Source organism: Hyla sarda, chromosome 4 (assembly GCF_029499605.1).
Source record: "Hyla sarda isolate aHylSar1 chromosome 4, aHylSar1.hap1, whole genome shotgun sequence".
Lineage (NCBI taxonomy): Eukaryota > Metazoa > Chordata > Amphibia > Anura > Hylidae > Hyla > Hyla sarda.
The window spans coordinates 407,369,339-407,395,805 of NC_079192.1; the positions used below are offsets into that span (position 1 = coordinate 407,369,339).

Genomic DNA, 26,467 nt, shown 5'->3' on the forward strand with positions numbered 1-26,467 from the left:
GATTAACTTTCTGTCATCAGTTGATTAAAAAAATAATTGTTTCCAAGTGGAGTACCCCTTTAACTTGTCCAAGTGTGCATGTGTTCTAAGTAGGGAAAGTGTGTGTGTATGTGTATATATATATATATATATATATATATATATATATATATATATATATATATATATATATTATTTATTTATATAGCGCCTACAGATTCCGCAGCATGTGTGTGTGTGTATATATATATATATATATACACACACACACAAATCAAAAAACTGTTGCAGTATCTTGTTATACCTTTTATACATACATATATATATATATATATATATATATATATATATATATATATTATATATAAAAAAATATAAAATCTCTCATCGGCCAGTCCCACCGATCCCACATTCATCCAATGTGCATGGCCAGCTTAACCCTATACAGATAGACTCTATCTACCATAACAAAAAAATTGAGGGTAACAGCCCGGAGGTATTAGCAAATGTTACTGTATGGTTGACTACAATAATATACTTTTAAGGGCCCACACTTGTTAAGTCCCTCCATATAGTTTCTTCAAATTCGAATGGAGTCTATTAATAGTCTTTGAAAGGGTTAATGAACTCCATAAACATCCCCCTTCTTTTTATCACTTCCTGCGGTCCGGTCGAGCAGAGGAAACCGAGAAAAAGAAAGAAAACACAAAACGCGTCGGCAGCAGATCCGATCCTTAATATGCGCGTGAGTCAGCAGACTGTCAGCGCTGAAGAAACCGCCGCTATAGACGTTCACATCTCCTGACTCCAAATTCAATGGAAAACAAAAAAAAGCGAAAAAACCCGACTTGGCCGAGAAATCTCAAGTCGCAACAGGGGTGGAGGATGGGGGGGGGAACGGGATGACAATGGGTGAACGGCGTGTGATCTATACGTCACTGGCACATACTAGTATAGTGTTTCCTAACCAGTGTGCCTCCAGCTGTTGCAAAACTACAACTCCCAGCATGCCCGGACAGCCGAAGGCTGTCCGGGCATGCTAGGATTTGTAGTTTTGCAACAGCTGGAGACACACTGGTTGAGAAACACTACACTTGGCAATACAGTTCCGCGCAAGTTCTGCCTTGCAGCACAATCTCATTGACTTCAATACACAGCAGGGGTTCCGCAACGGAAATCCCGACGTGGATTCTGAATTCGGCTCTGCAGAAAGAATGGACATGTCAATTCTTTTGGCAGGGTCCGGCATTTGAATTTCTGCCATGGAAATTCTGCAGTGTGCGCGGTGCAACAGAATCCTGTTAAAAACAAAGGGAGGCTGCTGCACCCGAATTTCCTAGTGGAATTTCTCTGCTCGGATATTCCGTAATGTGAATGTAGCCAAAGAGTAAGCTCACGTGGTTAGAAAAATGTGCGGAATGTCCGACCAGAAAACACGGGTGGACATTCCGCACATTCGAAAGTTCCAGCGGGCACTAGGACCATCGGAACTTTGGGGGTAATTCAAAGACTTGCATTATTAGGGCTCTTTATTTTGCACCGCAAAGAGTGTTAACTGCGCCTCATTTTCAGGTGCTAAATATCTGAATATGTGGCGCTAATAGTGTGCGCTACATTTTAAGTAAATGTGGGGCAGTTGAAGCACAAAAAAAAGTGGCGCTAAATTCTTTGGATATCCCCCCCCCCCCCCTTTGTGTCCATGCTTTCTGCGGACACCAGAATCAGGATTTCCACTACAAAAAACATCTGGCGTGGAAGTTACACCACGTGCGCAGTGCAGCAGAGTCCCATTGAAATCAAAGGGACTCTGCTGCAGCGGTATGTTTGTGCAGAATATTCCGATGGAATTCATTCAGCACAGACATTCCGCCATGTGCACATACCTTTAAAGGGGTACTCCGGAGGAAAACTTTTTTTTTTTTTTTTTTTTTTTAAATCAACTGGTGCCAGAAAGTTAAACAGGTTTGTAAATGACTTCTATTAAAAAATCTTTACCCTTCCAGTACTTTTTAGCAGCTGTATGCTACAGAGGAAATTTTTTTCTTTTTTAATTTCTTTTTTGTCTTGTCCACAGTGCTCTCTGCTGACACCTGATGGCCGTATCAGGAATTGTCCAGAGCAGGAGAAAATACCCATTGCTAACATATGCTGCGCTGGACAGTTCCTGACACGGACAGAGGTGTCCGCAGAGAGCACTGTGGACAAAAAAGAAATTAAAAAGAAAAACATTTCCTCTGTAGCATACAGCTGCTAAAAAGTACTGGAAGGGTACAGATTTTTTAATACAAGTAATTTACAAATCTGTTTAACTGTCCTCATGACGTCACGGCCACGCACCCTCAATGCAAGTCTATGGGACTTGCCCCCTCCTATTGATTTACATTGAGGGGGTATAGCCGTGACATCACGAGGGGCGTGGCCGACCCCCGCAATGCGAAAACAGCATTCGCAACATTTTGTTACAAACGCTGGCCAGTGGAGTACCCCTTTTAACTTCAATGGGGCTGTGAAAGGAATTCCACAAAATTTGAAAGACAGGTCTTTAAATTTAGCGGAATTTGGAATGCGGAATTTCCACGGTGAAATGTCCGCTGTGTGAAAGCGGAATCCCAATACAGATAATGTGCAATAAATTTTGCTGAATTTCCGAGCGGAATATTCCAACGGATTCAGCTTGGACATTCCGCCCTGTGAATGTAGCCTATGTGGGTTTTTTCACACCGCGGAATTTCTGTTCGGAAATTCTTCTACTTGAAGTTAACTTTCATGGCAGAGTCAGCACAAATTCCAAGCACATTCTGCAAAATTGCTAAAAAAATCAGCTGCCAGCTCGGCAGAACAGAATCTCAGCAGAAGAAGGGAAATTTCGCCATGTGAACATCGCTTAAGGGTAAGTTCACGTGGTCATATTTCCTGCGGATTTTTCTGCTGCTGCTGCACTGGAAATCTCCAAGCATAATTTCTAAGCGGAATTACACTTGGAAATTCCGTAGTGTGAATGCGCTCTTAAGCCATATTTGCACAATGGAATTACCAAGCGGAATCCGGCAGAAAGATTCCACACGGCATTTCTGATGCAGCACAGTCCCATTGTTTTCAATGATATTTTGCTGTCCTGTGCACACTGTAGAATTTCTGCACCCAAAACATCTGGGCGGAAATCTAAATTCTGACCTTTGCCAAAAAATTTGACATGTCAATCCTTTCAGCGGAATCCGCTCGGAAGTGCATTGCTGCCTATCGAGACTGTGCATTTCCGAGCGGTCCTAGTGCCGGCAGAACATGCTATTTGGGAAATGTCTGCCCCTGTTTCCAAGGTGGAAATTCCGCAAAATTTATGGAGGAATTTCCACAATACTGCCCAAATTTCAGCGGAACTCTGTGTTCTCAATACAGAATTCCACAGAAATTCAAAGCCCCATTGACTTTAATGGGATTCCGCAGCAGAATTCCGCCAAATAAAAGCCTGGTCTTTAAATTTAGTGGAATGGGCCATTTCTGCGGAAATTCTGCGGTGTGAATGGGACAATTGAATTCTATTAAAGTCTATGGGCACATGTTCACACTGAGGAGATTCAGCAGGGAAAATTTTTCATTTTTGCTAAATGGTAAATGGAGCAGAAATTACGTGACATCTGCGCTTATTTACAACGCAATCTGCTTTGTAAATAAATGCTGTAATTTAAAGGGGTTATCCAGGGAAAAAAAAATAAAAAATTATAAATCAACTGGTTCCAGAAAGTTAAACAGATTTGTAAATTACTTCTATTAAAAAATCTTAATCCTTTGAGTACTTATGAGCTGATGAAGTTGAGTTGTTCTTTTCTGTCTAAGTGCTCTCTGATGACACCTGTCTCGGGAACCGCCCAGTTTAGAAGCAAATCCCCATAGCAAACCTCTTCTACTCTACTAGTTCCCGAGACAAGCAGAGATGTCAGCAGAGAGCACTGTTGTCCAGACAGAACAGAACAACTGAACTTAAGCAGCTGATAAAAAAATCTTAATCCTTTTAATAATTATCAGCTGCTTAAGTTGAGTTGTTCTCTTCTGTCTGGACAACAGTGCTCTCTGCTGACATCTCTGCTTGTCTCTGGAACTGCACAGAGTAGAAGAGGTTTGCTATGGGGATTTTCTTCTAAACTGGGCGGTTCCCAAGACAGGTGTCATCAGAGAGCACTTAGACAGAAAAGAACAACTCAACTTCAGCAGCTCATAAGTACTGAAAGGATTAAGATTTTTTAATAGAAGCAATTTACAAATCTGTTTAACTTTCTGGAGCCAGTTGATATATAAAAATTTTTTTTTTTCCTGGATTACCCCTTTAAAGTCCCATTGGATTTTACTGGTGGATTGAGCGGAGTGTTCACCGGAATTCAGATCCTCGTCAATAATTCTCATGCTGAAAGAACACGGCAGAGGAAAACCCATTGAAGTCAATTGGAGAGTGCTGCAAGGTGGAATCCTCAGGGAATTTCCTAGTGTGAACAAGGTCTAAGTGATTCCGCAATAAATGATCAGGAATTCCCTGTATTGCGCCCGAACACATGGCTCCTGCCCGAACACATGGCTCCTGCCCGAACACATGGCTCGGCTGGCGATTCCTCCGGTTTTACCACTTAATATTCTCCCTACCGCACCTGAAAATGCCACAGACAAGACTGAGCCTGTTCACATTATAGTCAGTCCACATGTCACCGTAACAAGGCGCTGCCATACCCCGACAGCCGGAGTACTATACAGGGTTTACGGTACAATTCATTGGGGGCTTTATACATGGCCCACTCATAAAGTAGAACCCCTGCCTTGAAGGAGGAAAACGTAACTATGATTTAATAGATATTTATGCAGCTTTGCAATATACTTTGTGTTCTAGTTCCGAACCTTCTTCAAGATCTCTGCTTGCTGTAAAGCTGGCCACGCACATTAGATATGTATCAGACGAACCTGAGGATTTTTTACGGGAATCGGGGGTCCTCTAAAGGGGTACTCCGCTGGAAAACATATTTTTTTTAAAGGGGTACTCTGCTGCTCAGCATTTGGAACAAACTGTTCCGAACGCTGGAGCTTGTGATGTCATAGCCCTGTCCCCTCATGACGTCACGCCCCACCCCCTCAATGCAAGTCTATGGGAGGGGGCGTCACCCCCCCTCCCATAGACTTGCATTGAGGGGGTGGGGCATGACATCATGAGGGGGCAGGGCTATGACGTCACAAGCTCCCGCCGCCGGCTCCAGCGTTCGGAACAGTTTGCTCCAAACGCCGAGCAGCGGAGTACCCCTTTAATCAACTGGTGCCGGAAAGTTAAAGATCTAAAAATCTTAACCCTTCCAGTACATATCAGATGCTGTATGCTCCACAGGAAGTTCTTTTCTTTTGTGAATTTCCTTTCTGTCTGACCACAGTGCTCTCTGCTGACACCTCTGTCCATGTCAGGAACTGTCCAGAGTACGAGATGTGACGAGACCAATCTCGCCACATTGCGTTGGAGAAGCCTGGTTGCCCGCCTGCTGCCTTTGGACTATGGCCCTGGGAGTATTGGGCCCTTTAAAAAAACAGTATTCAGCCATACCAGAGTGTATGTCACTCATTCTGGCCCTTTAAATACAGTGGGGTCATTCGGTACTTGCCCTTTGTGAGCGGTGATACCCCAGATAGCTATGCCATGAAGCCCATTCATATAATGAAAGACTATGGGAAAGACTTTAGCTCCATGGCAATTGAACTATATGTGTGTGGTCTGACCACTATTTGATAATGGTCTGACCGAAGCTATCTGGGGATATGATGCATGTATATGTTTTATGTAGTAATTGTGGCATTGTGTAGTTTTATGTTTTTTTCGCAACCATGTGTTCAATGGAGTCTGCCTCTATCCCTGGGAGAAAATTGGATTTCTTCGTCCTGGGAGATAATTGGATTTCTTCGTCCTGGGAGATAATTGGATTTCTTCGTCCTGGGAGGTAATTGGATTTCTTCGTCCTGGGAGATAATTGGATTTCTTCCCAGTTGTCTGGGGGATAGAGAGGAGGGAGGTATGGGTAAAGTGGGAAGGGCTTATGTTGAAGCCACTGCGATTGGCTACTGTCCACTATGTTCTACAGTCTTCCATCAGGTCCCCTAGGAGTGTCCACCTGGTGGAGACCTGCATAAATACCGGGCAGGTAGCCCCATTAAAGTCAGACCACTGCTTGACCCTCAACACGGAGCCTTGTCTCGTTCTTGGGGGGGGATTCACTGTATGCTGATAGGGACTGACTGCCAGGAGTGTAAGCCGCTTGGGAGCTTTTCCTGTTCGTCTGCTAGCAGCTATTCGTGAGGTTCCAGTTCGGGAGTTTGGAGTGCTACCTTATTCCCTTGTATGCAGTTCGGGAGTTTGATGCATTCACTTATATCCAATTTGTGAGTTTTGGTGATTTTACAGTAGCTGTGCCTGTCTGTGAAAAGGGGATTATCGCCTAAACGGATTTTAACCCCTTGTCTGCTGAAACGGTCCGTTACACGAGCAAATCCCCATAGCAAACCTATCCACCTATCCTGCTCTGGACAGTTCCTAAAAATGGACAGAGGTGTCAGCAGAGAGCACTGTGGTCAGACAGAAAGGAAATTCTAAAAGAAAATAACTTCCTGTGGAACATACTGCAGCTGATAAGTACTGGAAGGGTTGAGATTTTTTAATAGAAGTAAATTACAAATCTGTTTAACTTTCTGGCACCAGTTGATAAAAAAAAAAAGAAAAATGTTTTCCAGTGGTGTACCCCTTTAAATGTGTATAGGAGAGCAACGACTCTTCCCCAAAAGGTAGGTGTAGAATCATGTAGTCCTTGAGATCACTAGAAGTATCTATGGCTTTTCACTCTATACTTATTCAAAACACATGCATGCTCGGCTGAGATGAACGTACTCGTGTATGGGGGGATTGGGACAGATGGCTGTCAAATGCATGTATGGCCTACAGCTAACATATGTGTTTCGGCAACTTAGATGGGCACAGTCAGATACAAAAACTTTTGATATGTTGTAAAGCATGCAAAGTCAATAGGTTTTGCAATTGCTTTCATTAGAAAATTTTCCGTATTTCATACTAAAAAAGCCAGTCAAACAACTGCCCCCCCCCCCCGCCTGCTTGGACACATACTAGTCTTGCTGTGTCCATGCGTCATCACCTATGTCATGGACACACTTCCTTGATTGACAGCTGTGAGCGCAGGGCTCAGAGATGGAGGAAAACTCCTCCCACTGTCATCTTGCGTCCCGCTACTGTCCGTGAGGACAAGCTGGGAGTTGTAGTTTTGCTAATGCTAGGGGAGATGTGAGCAGACAGCATACTGAGGGAGGGGGCGGAGACCTGCACAGTGAGGCCACGCCCCCTCCCTTTGAGAGGAATTCAGACTAGTGAGCAAAATTAAAAGTGTAATAAAAAATAAATAAAGGTGCTAGACACATAAAAATTAGATTTACATGGTCAGGATTAGGTACTGAGTGATCTATAAAAATAAATTTTAGTTTGATCTGATGGGTAACTACCATTTTGCTTGACATTTAGGTGACCATTGGCAGGACTTACCTGTGGCTGGATGGATGTACAGCGCGATTCTTATTCCTGGTCACCTCAGCAGCCCGTCTCACAGTCATTGTGTCAGCATGTGACGTTACACCCGCTCCCCTGGAACAAGACAAAAAGACAATGTTATCCTAATGGTTACCTATGGTAACAATTTTTGGCAGTCATGTAGCTATGGAGACTATGGAGAAAAGCCTTCAGTCACCCGGTCACTCAGCTGCATACAAGTATACTCAAACACCTTCCTACGCTTTCAATTTCTGATAACCTTGTGTATGTTCCTCCTATGGTTTTGCCTCTTGCCCTACATGGATTTGTATACATGAGTATGGAAACTCATATAGTTAAGCTGTCACGCCCCCTCCCATAGACTTGCATTGAGGTTGCGGGGCGGGAGGTCATGAGGGGGCTGGGTTATGACATCACAAGCTCCCGCCACATGCGCCAGCGTTCGGAACAGTTTGTTACAAATGCCGAGCTCGGTGCGCCCCTTTTAACAGTAATGCATAGTCCCTGCTTTCTCTTCTATAATGTAGTCACAGAGTCACCCAGGCTTCACAGTAATGCATAGTCCCTGCTTTCTCTTCTATTATGTAGTCACAGTCACCCAGGCTTCACAGTAATGCATAGTCCCCGCTTTCTCTTCCCTTCTATTATGTAGTCACAGTCACCCAGGCTTCACAGTAATGCATAGTCCCTGCTTTCTCTTCTATTATGTAGTCACAGAGTCACCCAGGCTTCACAGTAATGCATAGTCCCTGCTTTCTCTTCTATTATGTAGTCACAGTCACCCAGGCTTCACAGTAATGCATAGTCCCTGCTTTCTCTTCCCTTCTATTATGTAGTCACAGAGTCACCCAGGCTTCACAGTAATGCATAGTCCCTGCTTTCTCTTCTATTATGTAGTCACAGAGTCACCCAGGCTTCACAGTAATGCATAGTCCCTGCTCTCTAATCCCTTTCATAGGAACCACAAACAGATTGTGCAAATTAGCATATAAAGGTTTGCTCCAGCCGCAGGGGAGAGGGTGGGGGAAATTGTGTGTTTTTGGTCAGAAATAAACAATTTGGAGCAGTTACGTTATTTTGCACCTGATACTATGACGCCTCCGGATCAGCACCGACCATCTGACCCAATGACCTCACCGTGTGATTAAAATACATTGACCCTATAACTCAGCAATAATAAAGCCCATAAAGCGCTCCAGGCAGAATTCCTGCTTCCAGCTGAGTACACAGCTCCGCCAAATGGATCTTCCTGCTCCGATGCACCGTTCCACCCTATTAAGAATTGCAGGGTATAAGCTGTAGTCCGCCCTGGCCCGGAGGCAGGATGATGACTTTACACTGCGCCGCTAAAACCGGTGCCACTTCAATGCGTCCGGGTTATATAATCAGACCCCAACGCTTCATCCTAATATTCCGGATTATTAGGCTAACTCTGCAAAGAGGGCAAAAAAAAAAAAAAGAGCAGCCGGGGAAGGGGTAAGAAAAGATCAAGGAGGCTGAGCGGCCGCCCACATACGAGAGCGGGGGACAGGAGGCCAAGACTGAAATTTTAGGCTCGATTGCTTGGAAATAATCATGGACGACTTTAGCATTACGCAGCTCCTTGGCCAACAGAGACGTTCAGATGACTCTACGAGACACCTCCGCAAACCAAATCCCGTCCCCTAAAGCGAATTTCCATCATATTGTTTTAGGGCCAACTTTTTGCGCTATTGATGCATATATTGATCTAGGTCTTACACTTGGTGGATTTAGTGCCTGAAAGTTAAACAGATTTGTAAATGACTTCTATAAAAAAATCTTTACCATTCCAGTACTTTTTAGCAGCTGTATGCTACAGAGGAAATTTGTATCTTTTTGAATTTCTTTTTCGTCTTGTCCCCAGTGCTCTCTGCTGACACCTCTGTCCGTGTCAGGAACAGTCCAGAGCGGCATAGGTTTGCAATGGGGATTTTCTCCTGCTCTGGACAGTTCCTGATACGAGCATCAGGTGTCAGCAGAGAGCACTGTGGACAAGACAAAAAAGAAATTCAAGAAGAAAAGAATTTCCTCTGTAGCATACAGCTGCTAAAAAGTACTGGAAGGATTAAGATTTTTTAATACAAATCATTTACAAATCTGTTTAACTTTCTAGCACCAGTTGATAAAAAAAAATTATTATTTTTTTTTCCACCGGAGTACCCTTTTAAGGAAGAATGTGCAGCTGCATTCCCCTCCTACCCCCTCTGTTCATCTTCTAGCTACTGTATTGCACTAGATGGATTTTTCTTAAGAAATAATGTGCAGCTACATCCCTCTCCTACCCCCTTCTGTCCATCTTCTATCTAGCATATTACACTAGATATATTTTTTCTTAAAAATGTGTAGGTGCGCCCCCCTCCTACCCTGTCTTCCCATAATAATAATAATAATAATAATATCATAATACTGATGCAAAAATGCATCTATATGCGGCCTATATGTTAATAAACCTTCTCAGTCATCAAAACATCCCTTTAGTGTAATACATTAAAGGGATATTCCAGGGAAAAAAACAACTTTTTTTTTATATATCAACTGGATCCAGAAAGTTAAACAGATTTATAAATTACTTCTATTAAAAAATCTTAATCCTTTCAGTACTTATGAGCTTCTGAAGTTAAGGTTGTTCTTTTCTAAGTGCTCTCTGATGAGACATGTCTCGGGAACCGCCCAGTTTAGAAGCAAATCCCCATAGTAAACCTCTTCTAAATTGGGTGGTTCCCGAGACACGTGTCATCAGAGAGCACTTAGACAGAAAAGAACAATCTTAACTTGAGAAGCTCATAAGTACTGAAAGGATTAAGAGTTTTTTTAATAGAAGTCATTTACAAATCTGTTTAAATTTCTGGAGCCAGTTGATATATAAAAAAAAGTTTTTTCCTGGAATACCCCTTTAAGTAGATAGAAATAGGGGGGAGGAGGGGGATGCAGCTGCAGATAATATCTTAAGACCCACATACACATTCAAAAAAGTTATCTAAACCAGGCTAATGTGTATGGGGGTGATGTTGGGGAAAAGAAGGATTAGGCATGTTAAATTTGATCTCCTAATCCTGTTGGGGTGTCTCGCAGTGGCTTTTTTCGACACTACCTATTAAAAACACATGCGTACTTCCACGAGCAGAGCGTGCACGTGTGTCGTAGAGAGATGCCAAAAGTTTTGATCGGTTAGCGTCTGAGTTTTCATACCTCCACCAATCACGTCGGAAGAAGCTTGCTCTAAGCTTGGGGCCTGAGTGTTCAGAGCTTGGCCGACCGCTAGAGACGGTCCCGAGACGGTCCCGTAAATTTATAATGGGAGTCTGTCTTTGTCACGTGGCACAGAGTTCAGAGCGATCATGCTTAGACCCAACTTCTTCCAACGCGATTGGTGGGGGTATGAACACTCAGTCCATAACCGATCAATACTTTCGACATCTCTCTACAACTTGTGAAAGGTTTTTTTAAACACGTGCACACTCTGATCCTCCAAGTGCGCATGTGTTTTTAATAGGTAGTGTCGAAAAAAGCCACTGCCAGACACCCCAACAGGATTGGGAGCTGAAATTTTAAATCCCCCATCATCATCTGTCAGTCAGGATCCCCCCCATACACATTAGACAGTCTGGTTTAAATAACCATTTTGAATGTGTATGTGGGTCTTAAGAAATGATCTGCAGCTGCATCCCCCTCCTCCCCCCTATTCCTATCTTCTTCATGCATTACATTAGATGGATTTTTTTCTATCACAGGCCACTATAAAGATGTTATGTAAAGCTGCATTTATCTTTAGAGCCCCCTCTAGTGTATGTATGCCCCCTGTCTGGGGTATGGGGTCCGGCACCAGTCCGGCTCACACTGTGCACATATGGTTTTCAGGCCAATGCCCCTGAATTGCAGCTCATAAAACAACGTGTTCCCTCAGAATCAGGGAAATGCCACATTACAGCGAATTCTGCTCTCTATTTCCCAGGAGAAGAGTCGCTCTTGTTCCATGACGACACACCGTCTGCCCATTAACCCCCGAGCTGCCACCTCCCCTATTATGTAACAGCATGTCATGGGGGGGGGGGGGGATCATTGCACAACTAAGTTTAATAGGAGGTCATGGGGTAACAGACACCAAAAACAGGGGGCACCGCGCTTCCTCATGGTCAATCTGCCGCCTGTACACAACATTGAGGACCAAATGGAATGTGAAGGGCTGAGATAATAGACGGCCTGGGAGATATATATACACCGTACACAGTATGGCAGTATTATGTAAGCTTTCTATAATAGACACTGTGTGGCAGGATTATATGAGCACTTCTTCAGTATAATGGCGGTATTAGCACCCCACCGCCCCATACAATGAGTAGGGTATCAGGCCTCTCACTCACACAGGGTCACTCATTCTTAACTCAATGTATTTACCAGACGACTTCATTACAATAAGCAGAAGCGAAAACCAAAAATCTGACAAAAATCACATTTCCCTTTTCCACTTCCCCCATTGTATTTATAGTAGCGGTAACTCTCCAGAAACACCCAAAGGTGACGTCCGGGTCAATGCCGGTCACCCAGGAGGTCATAAGGCTATCCGCAACACACAGACTAGATTTGGGCGTTGTATGCAAATTAGCTTTATCAAGTGGGTAAAAGAGGAAGTCCGTATTACTACGGTTTGTATGGTTGCCTGGCAACAAGAGTGACTACACCGGTGTAGTCACCAGGAATACAGCCGAGGTTATGATGGTTATGATGACACACGCGTATATATCGGGATCGTTCTCTGACCCCAATGCTGGAGCAAGAAGTGCCCATCAGGCATGTGGCGACTGAACCCAATATTAGTGGGACCATCTATTGCAGTGGTTCTTAACCTTGTTGGAGGTCCTGAACCCCACCAGTTTCATATGCGCATTCACCGAACCCCTCTTAATTGGAAAAATAAAATATGATTTTTTCAAATTCAAAACATAGGAGGTATATATTTAAGTATATATTTATACATAGGTGCACAAAATGAACAAAACCATTAAAGGGTACCTCTCATCAAAAAAACTTTTGATATATTATAGATTAATGTATGCAGAATAACTTTACAATTGCATGTTATTAAAAAATATGCTTCTTTCTATTTAATTTTCCACTTTGAAGAAATGACCACTAGGGGTCTCCCTACCAGTCCTGGCAGCAAGCATTTCAGACTCATGCTGGAGTCCTAAACACTACGAGCTGCCAGTCTGCTTTGTTCACAAAGGAGAACACTCAGAGCTGCCAGCCTGATTTGTTCACAGACTGTTTGGCTGTGAACAAAGCAGGCTGGCAGCTCTGAGTGTTTAGGACTCCAGCATGAGTCAGTCACAAATGCTTGCTGACAGGACTGATCGGGAAAAATACAATAAAAAGAAGAATATTTTTCATTAACATGCTATTGGAAAGTTATTCAACATTCATTAATCTAAAATATATCAAAAGTTTATTTGATGAGAGGTACCCTTTAAGAAAAAAGAACAAAACCATGAAAACATGATTTTCACACAAAAACATAATGAATATTTACTGCAAATCAGTGACTTCTGCTGTTGTCTTTCAGAGACCAGTTCAGAAATGCGCGGCTTTAACTTGGCAAGTGTCACTCTCATGTCATTTTCACAACAATGGCAGTGTTCCCCCACATTAGGCAGGCAGTGTTCCCCCACATTAGGCAGACAGTGTCCCCCCCACATTAGGCAGGCAGTGTTCCCCCACATTAGGCAGGCAGTGTTCCCCCACATTAGGCAGTCAGTGTTCCCCCACATTAGGCAGTCAGTGTTCCCCCCCATTAGGCAGGCAGTGTTCCCCCCCATTAGGCAGGCAGTGTTCCCCCACATTAGGCAGGCAGTGTTCCCCCCACATTAGGCAGGCAGTGTTCCCCCACATTAGGCAGGCAGTGTTCCCCCCACATTAGGCAGGCAGTGTTCCCCCCACATTAGGCAGGCAGTGTTCCCCCCACATTAGGCAGGCAGTGTTCCCCCACATTAGGCAGGCAGTGTTCCCCCACATTAGGTAGGCAGTGTTCCCCCACATTAGGCAGGCAGTGTTCCCCCCCACATTAGGCAAGCAGAGTTCCCCCACATTATGTAGGCCAGTGGTCTTCAACCTGCGGACCTCCAGATGTTGCAAAACTACAACTCCCAGCATGCCCGGACAGCCAACGGCTGTCCGGGCATGCTGGGAGTTGTAGTTTTGCAACATCAGGAGGTCCACAGGTTGAAGACCACTGATGTAGGCAGTGTTCCCCCACAGACATACAGCCTCCAGCCATATACAGTGTATGCCTGTGTACTGCCCACTTCAGTGCTCCGACCACCGCTCCGGCTACAGCAGTAGGTCTCGGGACCGGTGGTCGGAGCACCGATGATGACGTGTTGGTGGTCACTTAAGCTGGCCAGCGCGCGTCTTCCTCCTTCTCTGTCCTCCGGTCCTCGGCGCCTTCGTTTCCATGGGCGCACGCACGGAACGTCAGTGACATCCCGGCGTGCGCTATGTCCCGGCGGCCCTGCGTTTTTTAACTATTTTAACGCGGGGCCGCAAAGAGTTAATAGTGATGGGGGGGGGGGGGGAATTGCTCCGTCGCTACAGCTCGGGGCCCCAAGCAGTTGCTTGGATTGCCTGTCCTGTTGCGACCTCCCCCGCCGAACCCCCGGGACTGACTCACCGAACCCTGGGGTTAAGAACCACTGATCTATTGTGTATGGGCCACAAGGGAGAAAAATATCAGACACACTGGATTTTAACTACTTGATCCCTGGTATCTGGCAGCAGCCTTCTCCCTCCCCCTACACATACTGTACAAGCTCGGTTTGGCTCGGTGTATGGGGGGGACCGAGAGTTCAGAAACAGCTGCCATCACTTAGACAACCATTTTATACCTCCTGTCAGTTTATTTCTTCATCTCCTAAGCACAACCTATGTGTCTCCATGGTAACAGACTACAAACAAACCTGGTGTAGTCTGATCCCGCAGACATTCTCTCTGCCCCCACTACTTTATTACCTACAAATGGAGAATTAGGCTCTTTTTATACCACATATGGGTTGGGAAGTCTCCTAGAGCGTACAGTAAACATACCCCTAGGTGCCCGTTACCTGAAGGAGTGTTACATTCTGCGCTCCGGCCGCAAGCTCTGGCTGTGAGCGCAGTGTCCCTGTGTACCCGCCTGCCGGCGGGGCTGGGATTCGCATTGCGGGACGTGACCGCATGCAAATCCCAACCAGTCACTCACCACGCTCCGCTGCCTCTGTGTCTCCGCTCCGGCACAAGCGTCCTTGTCTCCTAGGGCGCACGTGCACCGGAGCTCTGAAATTTAAAGGGGCAGTGCGCCCATAATTAGTGTTTGCACCTGACACCACATTATAAGTCCCTGCACCTCCAACACTTCCCTGCCGGATCTTCAGTGCCCCTAGCCTGAGAGTAAGCGTTCCATTTTGCCTGTTGCCTTACCCGTGTATCCAGACCTTCCTGCTACGTTATTTGCCGCCTGCCTTGACCTTCTGCTACGTCTGACTAAGCTACTGCCTTATCCTTCGGTACCTCACCTTGTCCAGCTACCTGTGTGGTCGAGCCGTGTCGGGGGTAGCGACCTGGGTGTTGCCTGCCGCAGCAAGCCCATGCTGCCTTGTGGCGGGCTCTCGTGAAAACCAGCAGCACCTTAGACTCTGCTCCCCAATACGGTCCGAGTCATCAGCCACACAGGTTAGAGGATCCACATCCAGCTCCGTTACCTGAAGGAGTCTAATAGACAGTAATTTCGGCTTTAGTTATTTATTTTTTATTTTTTTTTAAATCAGGATCTATGTTTATAACAAGATGAAATAGCCCAACAAAAAAGGTATATTGTGCGCTAGACATTTTTTTTTTAACACGGCGGAAGTACATGTTTGCGATGCAAATTGCAGAGCAAAAAAAAGCCAAAAAGGAACATGCACACTACGGTAATTCAGCAAAGTTTTTCCCTTACTTTATTCAGTCAGTGAATCTTCACAGGGTTCATTTTATGCAGAATTTGCCGTAGAAATTAAATCCTGCAATTCAAAGTCCCATTATTAATTAGCTTTTCCGGAGCGGAACTTCTGATGTAGATCCGGACTCTGCCGAATCTTTCAATAGAATCCGGATCCACGTTGGATGTTTGGTTACGAAGCTTCTGTAATGCATTGAGATCAACAGAATTCTGCAAACTGAATATCCGTAGTGTGCCTAGGCCCTTACACATGACTGAAGGATCTGACTACATGTTTTGTGTGTAGTCTGTAACCATGGAAACACACAGACCTGAATAGGAGCTGTATAATCATAATGGTAGTGGATGTTTAATGGAGACTTATAGCAAAGTTGCTTGACTTTTAATCTAGGTGCAGTGTATACATGCCGTATACCATCCCTTTTGTCACAGTTTAGAACTAACAAACTATTTCAATGACTAAAAAGTGAGTGGAAACCTGATCGCTGTTCGTGTATGATTCACCATGGCGATGCGTGGTGATATTTGACGGGTGTGTGACAGTCAAGTCATACACTTTGTACACTGCTGGCCGGGGTGGCGGTCGGCCCCCGAGGGGGTTACAGGACCCCATCTGAAGCCGGCTTGTTTATTTTGCTGGTACGAGATGTGGGTACTCTATCCCAGCAGGAGACAGCGCAGGGATGAGAGCGCCATTGTTTGTCTGCGAAGTGCTGAGAGAGTATTAGAGAGATATTATACTGGGGACCGATAGAGTTTCCAGCTGATCGGAGGGGAACGGAGGGGGGGGGGGGGGCAGCAGGGGACTGAGGTCTGGCAAGGGGAGCTTGCTGGGTTTCTGGGACCTTGTACTGAATATCAATGTGACGGATGAAAGGAACTGCTGGGCACAGATGCCCAGAAACAAGTGTAACCAGCTGTGCGAGCGGAGATGAGCGAGCGGCCCCGCCAGCCCTGACAATACCAACGCTGATTAACTCCTTCACCACCAGAACCCAGGAAACCTTTCTTCTAAATTTCTTCAGGGTCAAGGAGTAAGGAACAGCTGTTAGCAATGCTAAGACATTATTAGTCAGGGATTAGGGACAACCGTGGACCATGTCACAGGGACTGAACAAGCACCACAACAAACGACATCTCGTATTTCAGCCTGTGGGCATCAGTGTGATATTGAGGTTTTCAAAAGTTATTCTCCATGATTAGAAAAACATAGCTGCTTATTTAACCAAAACAGTGCCACCCCTGGTTATGAGTGGTATTACAACTCGGCGCTATTAACGTCAATAGAACTGAGCTGCAATACCATAAACTAGCTGAGTAAAAGAGAGTGGTGCTGTGTCTGGATAACTACCCAACAATAGAAAAAAAATACAAAAAATACAAACAAAAGAAGTTTTTAAAACCTAAAAACAGATATTCCTTCATTTGCTGTAAACGGATAACTCCTTAAAGGGGTACTCCGGTAGAAACCTTTTTTAAAAATCAACTGGTGCTAGAAAATTAAACAGATTTGTAAATTACTCCTATTAAAAAAATCTTAATCCTTCCAGTGCTTATTAGCTGCTGAATACTACAGAGGAAATTATTTTCTTTTTGGAACACAGAGCTCTCTGCTGACATCAAGAGCACAGTGCTCTCTGCTGACACCTCTGTCCATTTTAAGAACTGTCCAGAGTAGGAGAAAATCCCCATAGCAAACATATGCTGCTCTGGACAGTTCCTAAAATGGACAGAGATGTCAGCAGAGAGCACTGTGTTCCATAAAGAAAAGAATTTCCTCTGTAGTATTCAGCAGCTAATAAGTACTGGAAGGATCAAGATTTTTTAATAGAAGTCATTTACAAATCTGTTTAACTTTCTGGCACCAGTTGATTTAAAATAAATAAATAAATAAATAAATAAATAAATAAATATGTTTTCCACCGGAGTACCCCTTTAAACCAGATAAAAGTTCAGAAACTTCTTAAAATACTTACGAGGTTATGTACCAAGGTGCCCAATGTTGTACATGCTCTCAAGTCACACATTTTCGGGCAGAAATGGATTGCTTAAATATCGCCATTTCTACGCAGAAATGGGCACATTTTTTAGTAAGTGCACCAGTCACGCCAAGGGGAGCGCGAAGGAAGCTGGAAAGGGGAGCACGAAGGAGGTTGAAAAGGGGCTCAGCCTCGCATGGAGGGGGATGTGCACACACCCAACTCACATGAGACTTTAGGGTCGACTTGCGACACCTAAAGTCGCAGAAATATATGCCAGCTGATGACAAGCGCAGGGGCAGCCAAGGAGCCACTGGACTTTCTAACAAGTGTGCGCCTCAAGGGGAGAGAAAATGGGTAGAGCTAGTCAAAGTCAAGCAAGTAAGTCAATACTGGTGCACCAAAAAGCTGACCATAGTACATTAACCCCCTTTAGGTTTTGATTTTGTATCCAACCTAAACAACTTCGAGAGTTCACCAACTGTTCCGAACGCTGAAGCCGGGAGCTCGTGATGCCATAGCCCCGCCCCCTCATGACATCATACCCCGCCCCCTCGATGCAAGTCTATGGGAGGGGGCATGACAGCCGTCACGCCCCCTCCCATAGACTTGCATTGAGGGGGCCCGGAGTGACGTAGTGAGGGGGCAGGGCTATGATGTCACGAGCTCCCGGCGCCGGCTCCAGCGTTCGGAACACTTTGTTCCAAACGCTGAGCAGCGGAGTATCCCTTTAAAGGGGTACTCCGCCCCTGGCATCTTATCCCCTATCCAAAGGATAGGGGATAAGATGTTAGATCGCCGCGGTCCCGCTGCTGGGGACCCCGGGGATCGCCGCTGCGGCACCCCGCCATCATTACTGCACAGAGCGAGTTCGCTCTGTGCGTAATGACGGGCGATACAGGGGCCGGAGCAGCGTGACGTCATGGCTCCGCCCCTCATGACATCACGGCCCGTCCCCTTAATGCAAGTCTATGGCAGGGGGCGTGACGACCGCCGCGCCCCCTCCCATAGACTTGTATTGACGGGGGCGGGCAGTGACATCACGAGGGGCGGAGCCGTGACGCAACGATGCTCTGGCCCCTGTATTGTACTGCGCAGTAATGATAGCGGGGTGCTGCAGCAGCGATCCCCGGGGTCCCCAGCAGCGGGACCCCGGCGTTCTGACATCTTATCCCCTACCCCTTTAAGGTCAGTTCACACTGACGAAATTTAGACAGAATCTGCAAGGAATTTGACTCATTCTGCACTAAATTTAGTGCAGATTCTGCATTGATTCAGACTTTTTATGGGATTTTAATGAATAAATAGGAGTTTTGGGATTTTAATGGAATTTTAATGGCATTTCTGTTCACACAGAGTACTTTCGAATTCTAACATGCCCATTCTCCTGGCAGAATCTATGAGTAAAATCACATGAAGTCAATAGCACTAAGAAAGTTCTTTGCCATGAGGTGCCGCATTGAACTTCCAGACCAGTATTAGAGAGTGTGAGAGCGATAACACCAAATTTAAGACACCTGCTCCACATTTACATCTCAGACCATGAAACACTAACAAATCACATGACATCTGGAAGGGAAAATGGCTAAGTGGGCCCCATTTGGACATTTCCACTTAGGGGTGTACTTACTTTTGTAGCCAAGATTTAGACATAAATAGCTAAGTGGTGAGTTATTTTGAGGGTACACAGCATTAAACCCTGTTATACAGGTTGTGCACTCACTACTGAGGGGTGGACTCACTTATGGGATATACTGTATATAATGTGAGGGGTGGACTCACTTATGGGAGATACTGTATATATAATGTGAGGGGTGGACACACTTATGGGATATACTGTATATAATGTGAGGGGTGGACTCACTTATGGGAGATACTGTATATATAATGTGAGGGGTGGACTCACTTATGGGATATACTGTATATATAATGTGAGGGGTGGACTCACTTATGGAGATACTGTATATATAATGTGAGGGGTGGACTCACTTATGGGATATACTGTATATATAATGTGAGGGGTGGACTCACTTATGGGATATACTGTATATATAATGTGAGGGGTGGACTCACTTATGGGATATACTGTATTTAATGTGAGGGGTGGACTCACTTATGGGAGATACTGTATATATAATGTGAGGGGTGGAGTCACTTATGGGATATACTGTATATAATGTGAGGGGTGGACTCACTTATGGGATATACTGTATATATAATGTGAGGGGTGGACTCACTTATGGAGATACTGTATATAATGTGAGGGGTGGACTCTCTTATGGAATATACAGTATATATAATGTGAGGGGTGGAGTCACTTATGGGAAATACTGTATATATAATGTGAGGGGTGGACTCACTTATGGGTTATACTGTATATATAATGTGAGGGGTGGAGTCACTTATGGGAGATACTGTATATATAATGTGAGGGGTGGAGTCACTTATGGGATATACTGTATATAATGTGAGGGGTGGACTCACTTATGGGATATACTGTATATAATGTGAGGGGTGGACTCACTTATGGAATATACAGTATATATAATGTGAGGGGTGGAGTCACTTATGGGATATACTGTATATATAATGTGAGGGGTGGACTCACTTATGGGATATACTGTATATATAATGTGAGGGGTGGACTCACTTATGGAGATACTGTATATAATGTGAGGGGTGGACTCTCTTATGGTATATACAGTATATATAATGTGAGGGGTGGAGTCACTTATGGAATATACTGTATATATAATGTGAGGGGTGGAATCACTTATGGGATATACTGTATATATAATGTGAGGGGTGGACTCACTTATGGGATATACTGTATATATAATGTGAGGGGTGGAATCACTTATGGGATATACTGTATATATAATGTGAGGGGTGGACTCACTTATGGGATATACTGTATATATAATGTGAGGGGTGGACTCACTTATGGGATATACTGTATATATAATGTGAGGGGTGGAATCACTTATGGGATATACTGTATATATAATGTGAGGGGTGGACTCACTTATGGGATATACTGTATATATAATGTGAGGGGTGGACTCACTTATGGGATATACTGTATATATAATGTGAGGGGTGGAGTCACTTATGGGATATACTGTATATATAATGTGAGGGGTGGAGTCACTTATGGGATATACTGTATATATAATGTGAGGGGTGGACTCTCTTATGGTATATACAGTATATATAATTGAGGGGTGGACTCTCTTATGGTATATACTGTATATAATGTGAGGGGTGGAGTCACTTATGGGATATACTGTATATATAATGTGAGGGGTGGAGTCACTTATGGGATATACTGTATATATAATGTGAGGGGTGGAGTCACTTATGGGAGATACTGTATATAATGTGAGGAGTGGACTCTCTTATGGTATATACAGTATATATAATGTGAGGGGTGGACTCACTTATGGAGATACTGTATATAATGTGAGGGGTGGAGTCACTTATGGGAGATACTGTATATAATGTGAGGAGTGGATTCACTTATGGGATATACTGTATATATAATGTGAGGGGTGGAGTCACTTATGGGATATACTGTATATAATGTGAGGGGTGGACTCACTTATAGGATATACTGTATATATAATGTGAGGGGTGGAGTCACTTATGGGATATACTGTATATATAATGTGAGGGGTGGAGTCACTTATGGAGATACTGTATATATAATGTGAGGGGTGGACTCACTTATGGGAGATACTGTATATAATGTGAGGGGTGGAGTCACTTATGGAGATACTGTATATATAATGTGAGGGTTGGAGTCACTTATGGTATATACAGTATATAATTGAGGGGTGGACTCTCTTATGGTATATACAGTATATATAATTGAGGGGTGGACTCTCTTATGGTATATACAGTATATATAATTGAGGGGTGGACTCTGTACGTATACCAGTAGCGTGATGTGAACAGAGCCTTACACCATGACTCGGCAGCTTCCTGTCTCCCCTCTTCTTTTCCATTAGATATAGGATCATGTACATTCAGCTCCACACGTAAGCGGAAACAGGACTGTTTTTAGGGCAGAACCTGATGATACATGGAAGATCTCTGGAGAGGAACGGGGGTCACGGGGGGACAGGGTTGGAGGTTTAACCATTTGTCTGCTGTGTACACTACGTCTTATGGTTTCTATACGTTGTGAGAATCAAAATTTGAATATTCAAGAATATCTCGAATGATAACAAAATCCCCCAAAAATCTCCATCGGTTCTCCAGGAAAGCTGGGTGTATGTTAGGGAAATAGACCAAATAAAGTCCCTATATCTCAGCTTCTCGGACGCTTCAGAGTATGACATGAGGGGACATCTGGAGTTTCCAGAAAAAAAAAATGGTTTTACAAGGTATAAATCTTTAAAAAAACGCTATGGGCAAAACAGATATATTGCGTTAAGCCTGAAGCAAGACAATGTGTCAGCACAGGAAAACAATTGTAGCGAATTCTCAATTGTAGGGACTGGATGCAATTGTAGCGAATCCTCAGCTGTGAAAAGAATTGCGTCTGCAGTCGGGTTTTCAGCCTCTAGGAATGTTCCCATCCGTTGGCCGTAAACAAGAGATCTTGGGGAGGAATCGAAACACAAAGGGGGGAGATTTATCAAAACCCGTCTAGAGGAAAAGATGCTGAGTTGCCCATAGCAACCAGACTGCTGCTTTCATTTCTGAAAAATGAAAGTAGTGATCTGATTGGTTGCTATGGGCAACTCAGCATCTTTTACTCTGGACGGGTTTTGATAAATCTCCCCCAAAGTATATTAGAAAGTTGCAAAATTTTGCAATAGTCAGACCGGGTTCACACTACAAAATACCCAAAGCGAAATTATGCTTAGAAAATCTGCTTGGAAATTCCGGATAATTATATTGTTATCAATGAGATTCCACTGCACAGTCCATGCGTCAGAATTTCCCTGGCGGAGCTTTCCAACTTATCCGCCTAAAGGATTAACTTTCAGCAGAATACCTGTCGAAAAAAATCTTCTGTCTGAATGGGACTGCAGAATCCCATTCAAATTAATAAGCAGTACATTTTGGGTGAATTTTCGGCAGAATTCCGCACAGAAATTCCGCCGTGTGAATATACCCTCAGGCTATTTTCACACAGCGGAACATTTTCAAAATGTCCGCGTGAAAAAAACCACGTAAGGACATTCCGCAAATGGGACCGCATGGGGATGCAACATCACCTTTCGGCAGAAGATGGAATTGGAATTTCCGCACCCGAAGTTTCCCATTGAAAACAATGGGATTCTGCTGCAACGGAACAATGGAATTGCTGAGTAGAATTTTTCTGCCAGATTCTGCTCGGAAATTCTGCCATGTGAACAAGGCCAGAGTGTAAACCAAGCCTTAAAAGGGGTACTCCGACCACATACATCTTATCCCCTATACAAAGCATAGGGGATAAGATGTCTGATCGCAGGGGGTGGGGGCGCCGCTGGGACCACCCGCGATCTCTGCGGCGTGACATCACAAGGGGGCGTGGAGTGACATCACAAGGGTTTCCGAAACTGGAGCAGCAGCCAGGCATAGAATCCGGGTGTTGCACGGAGATCGTGCGGGGTCCCAGCAGTGCGCCCCCCCATCAGACATCTTATCCCCAATCCTTTGAGTAGGGGATAAGAAGTCTATGGCCGGAATACCCCTTTAAATGAACACTGATACACGATGACTAGGGCTGCCCCATAGACACAGGGATTCTCTCTTTGACGTTCTTTGAACTCTGATTTTCCAATCTGGAATCTGATTGCCGGCTATGGGCGACTTTGTGGCTTTGGCGCAACTCTTGCTAAATCTTCTCTCTGGATCTGGCTCCGAAGCCTTTAGATACAGCTCTGTGTACTTTTTTTTTTCTTTCTTACAACTGGCGCCAATGGGCTACATATGGCCCCGTTTGCTAACACAACGGCATATGTCGGAGGTATACGTTGGGTAATCTTCCTATATCCTAACTCTGTTGTGTCACAGCTCATCCTGACATAACCGTGCCCTTCACCGGTGACCTCGAATTGTGACTATTGCCGCACGCCGGACGTGGTGCTTTTTCTCACGGTGAAGCGCAGGAAGTGACACTGGTAATAACAGGAAGTGACACAGACAAGGAAACAGTGAAGCCAACAAAAGATGTGTGTAAACAGTGAAATACAGAGGGGGGTAGCTATAGGGAAAGGCGGGCAGATGTAGCAGTTGAACCCGGACCCTGGTGCCTAAGGGGGTCCTAAGGGCCGTATGTGGGGAGCTTTAATAGATTTTACATTTCGCCTTTCTCTATATCAGTGATTTCCAACCAGTATGCCTCCAGCTGAGGCAAAACTACAACCCCCAGCATGCCCGGACAGCCTTCGGCTGTCCGGGCATGCTGAGAGTTGTAGTTTTGCCATAGCTGGAGGGACACTGGCTTGGGAAATACTGCACTATATACACACAGGCGATAAATCATGGCACCAATTTTGGACTTTATCCAGGCAATGACTGTCAATACATGTTTCTCAATTTGCTTACGTTTTTTTTTTTTAGTTTTTTTTGGGCGCAATCACATGGATCAATATGGCCACGTTTTTGAAGGCCCTACACCACTTTTTCCGACCACGTTGGGAAAAGGGGGGGGGGGGGACAAGCTTTGGAGCCGACCTGAAGTTGCATAAAAGTTTTTTTGGGAGGGGGACTTTTATCAGACCTTTGTGGGTCTGACTCTCAGTACCCTGGACGATCAGCTGATCGAAGGGGTCGTGGTGTTTGTGAATAAAATACAGCGGCTACTGAATGTATGGAGCGGTGCCGAAAAGGAGGTGAAGGGGCTGCAGTGCTAGGGGGACTACAGAAAAGTTGACGATCCAGTACCGGCCAACTGTCTTGTGTGTATGGGGGCCTCCCGAATCTTCTAATGTTGGGGAGGAGAGAAGGATCAGACATGATGGATTTCAACTGCCTGATGATCTGCCACGACACGAGTGCGGCATCAGCCTACCCCCCCCCCCCCCTCCATTGAGACCACATGAATACTCAACCAAGCCGAGCAAGTGAGATAGCTGTCCTAGAAAGATCGGATGAGAACCAAGAGGTTTCCTAGGTGGCAACCGGGGGCGAAACTATAGGGGGTGCAGAGGTATCAGTCGCCCAGGGTCCCTGGTGCCCAAGGAGGCCACGAGAGCACCTCTTCCCCATGAGGAAACACCAGTATAACAAGCACATGGTAGATATAGGGCCCTGTTATAGATTAAGTTATAGAGCTACAAGTTACAACCACTATGGGAGTAGAAATGGCAACCAGCTATAACCCAGCTTTCTCTAAACCAGATATAGAGCAATAAAACCCACAACAAAAAAAATATAATTGGGTATTTGCTGCAAATTTCAAAAGAAAACCACATCTGCCTTTGCAATGATAAAATTACTGTGTGAATTAGGCCTTAAAGGGGTACTCCGCCCCTAGACAGCTTATCAGACATTTTATAGGGGATAAGATGTCTAATCGCGGTCCCGCCGTTGGGAACACCTGCGATCTCTCCGTCATCACCCGTCATCTGGTGCACGGAGCGAGATTCGCTCTGTGCCTGATGACTGGCGATGCAGGAGCCGGAGGACCGTGACGTCACGGCCACACCCCGCCCCCTTAATGCATGTCTATGGGAGGGGGCATGGCAGTCAGGATCCTCCGGACCCTACATTGCCAGTCATCAGGCACAGAGCGAAGCTCGCTCTCTGCACCAGCTGATGGGTGCTGCATGAGAGATTGCAGGGGTTCCCAGCAGTGGGACCCCCGTGATCAGACCTCTTATCCCCTATCCTTTGGATAGGGGATAAGATTTCTAGGGGCGGAGTACCCCTTTAAAGTAATTGTTCACAAGAAAATTATTGAGTAATTTTCTAACATATCTTTACAGGGGTCGATCTTTCTGATACAGAGCTTCAAATCCGCAACATAGACATAAAGCTAAAAGGGTAAAATCCTGGCTACTTGCAGTCACCACTAGAGGGAGCTTACTACATTTTTAAAATCCAATGCATAGGTATAAAGCTAAAGGGTAAATTCCTGGCTACCTACAGGGTGCTTACTGCATTCTGAATTATAAAAGGAACGGCTCCATTGGCCCTCCACTAGGCATAACACAGCCTTTTAATTTTGCCTAGTGTGTTTCTTTAAGGAAATCTATATTCAGACGTCTTGTACATCTTAGTACTTGTGATTGTCTTTGCGTTCAGTGCCCCCATCTCTATTACACCCCCCACCCCCGCCGTCCTCTTTAGTGTATGACAGCATGCTTCCCTGTCTGGACCGGGGCCAGGCTGTGTGTATGGACTCCCAGAGGCTGCACTCTTTAGATCCCTGGAATAATATAAACATCATCCTTATTCCAAGAAGCCCGTGAGAATAGACGAGTCTGCAGCTGCCCTTTGCCTTTGAGAATCCATTGCGAATCCATTGCTCCGCTATCTACACTAAATGCCTTTCCAGAGACCTGTCGCCGATCACAGAGCTGGTGCCTCTTAAAGGGCAATTCTATTTACAACTGATCGGTCAACAACTCAGTCTCACATTTTTCAAAAATATTATGCAAAGTATGAGCTTTTTATTCTAAAAGCTCCTCCCATAATGCTTTGGGATAGGGCACAGATTTTTTTCACATTCTCTTTATTGTGGGCGGAGCTGTCTTCTGTGCTCAATGTTGCCCCTTTCTTAGTAATGCACTTTGAATTTTGAAGAGGGGCAGATATTTTTGCGACAAAAACAACTATTGTTGGAGAAACCACATAATCAGAGACATGATAGTATTTTTGCCAAGGTGTAGTGGATGTGGTCACATGATATCTCTCAACCTATCAGCCTACAGTGCCTCAGTACTTTAATCCAGCCCCTGCTACCTTCTCCCCTTGTTTTTAGTAGACTCCTTTTTACCAAATGTTATC

At 44.8% G+C, this 26,467-nt stretch overlaps 1 protein-coding gene across 5 annotated transcripts in view; it reads right to left on the bottom strand.

Moving 5' to 3' along the window:
- DENND2A (DENN domain containing 2A) overlaps window positions 1-26,467 on the bottom strand; it is a 150,402-nt gene that overhangs the window by 78,090 nt on the left and 45,845 nt on the right. For all 5 annotated transcript variants that reach the window (XM_056517576.1, XM_056517575.1, XM_056517580.1 and 2 more), the window contains exon 2: window positions 7,544-7,642. In XM_056517576.1, the coding sequence (XP_056373551.1) occupies window positions 7,544-7,642 (99 nt within the window). The remainder of the gene's footprint in view (window positions 1-7,543; window positions 7,643-26,467) is intronic.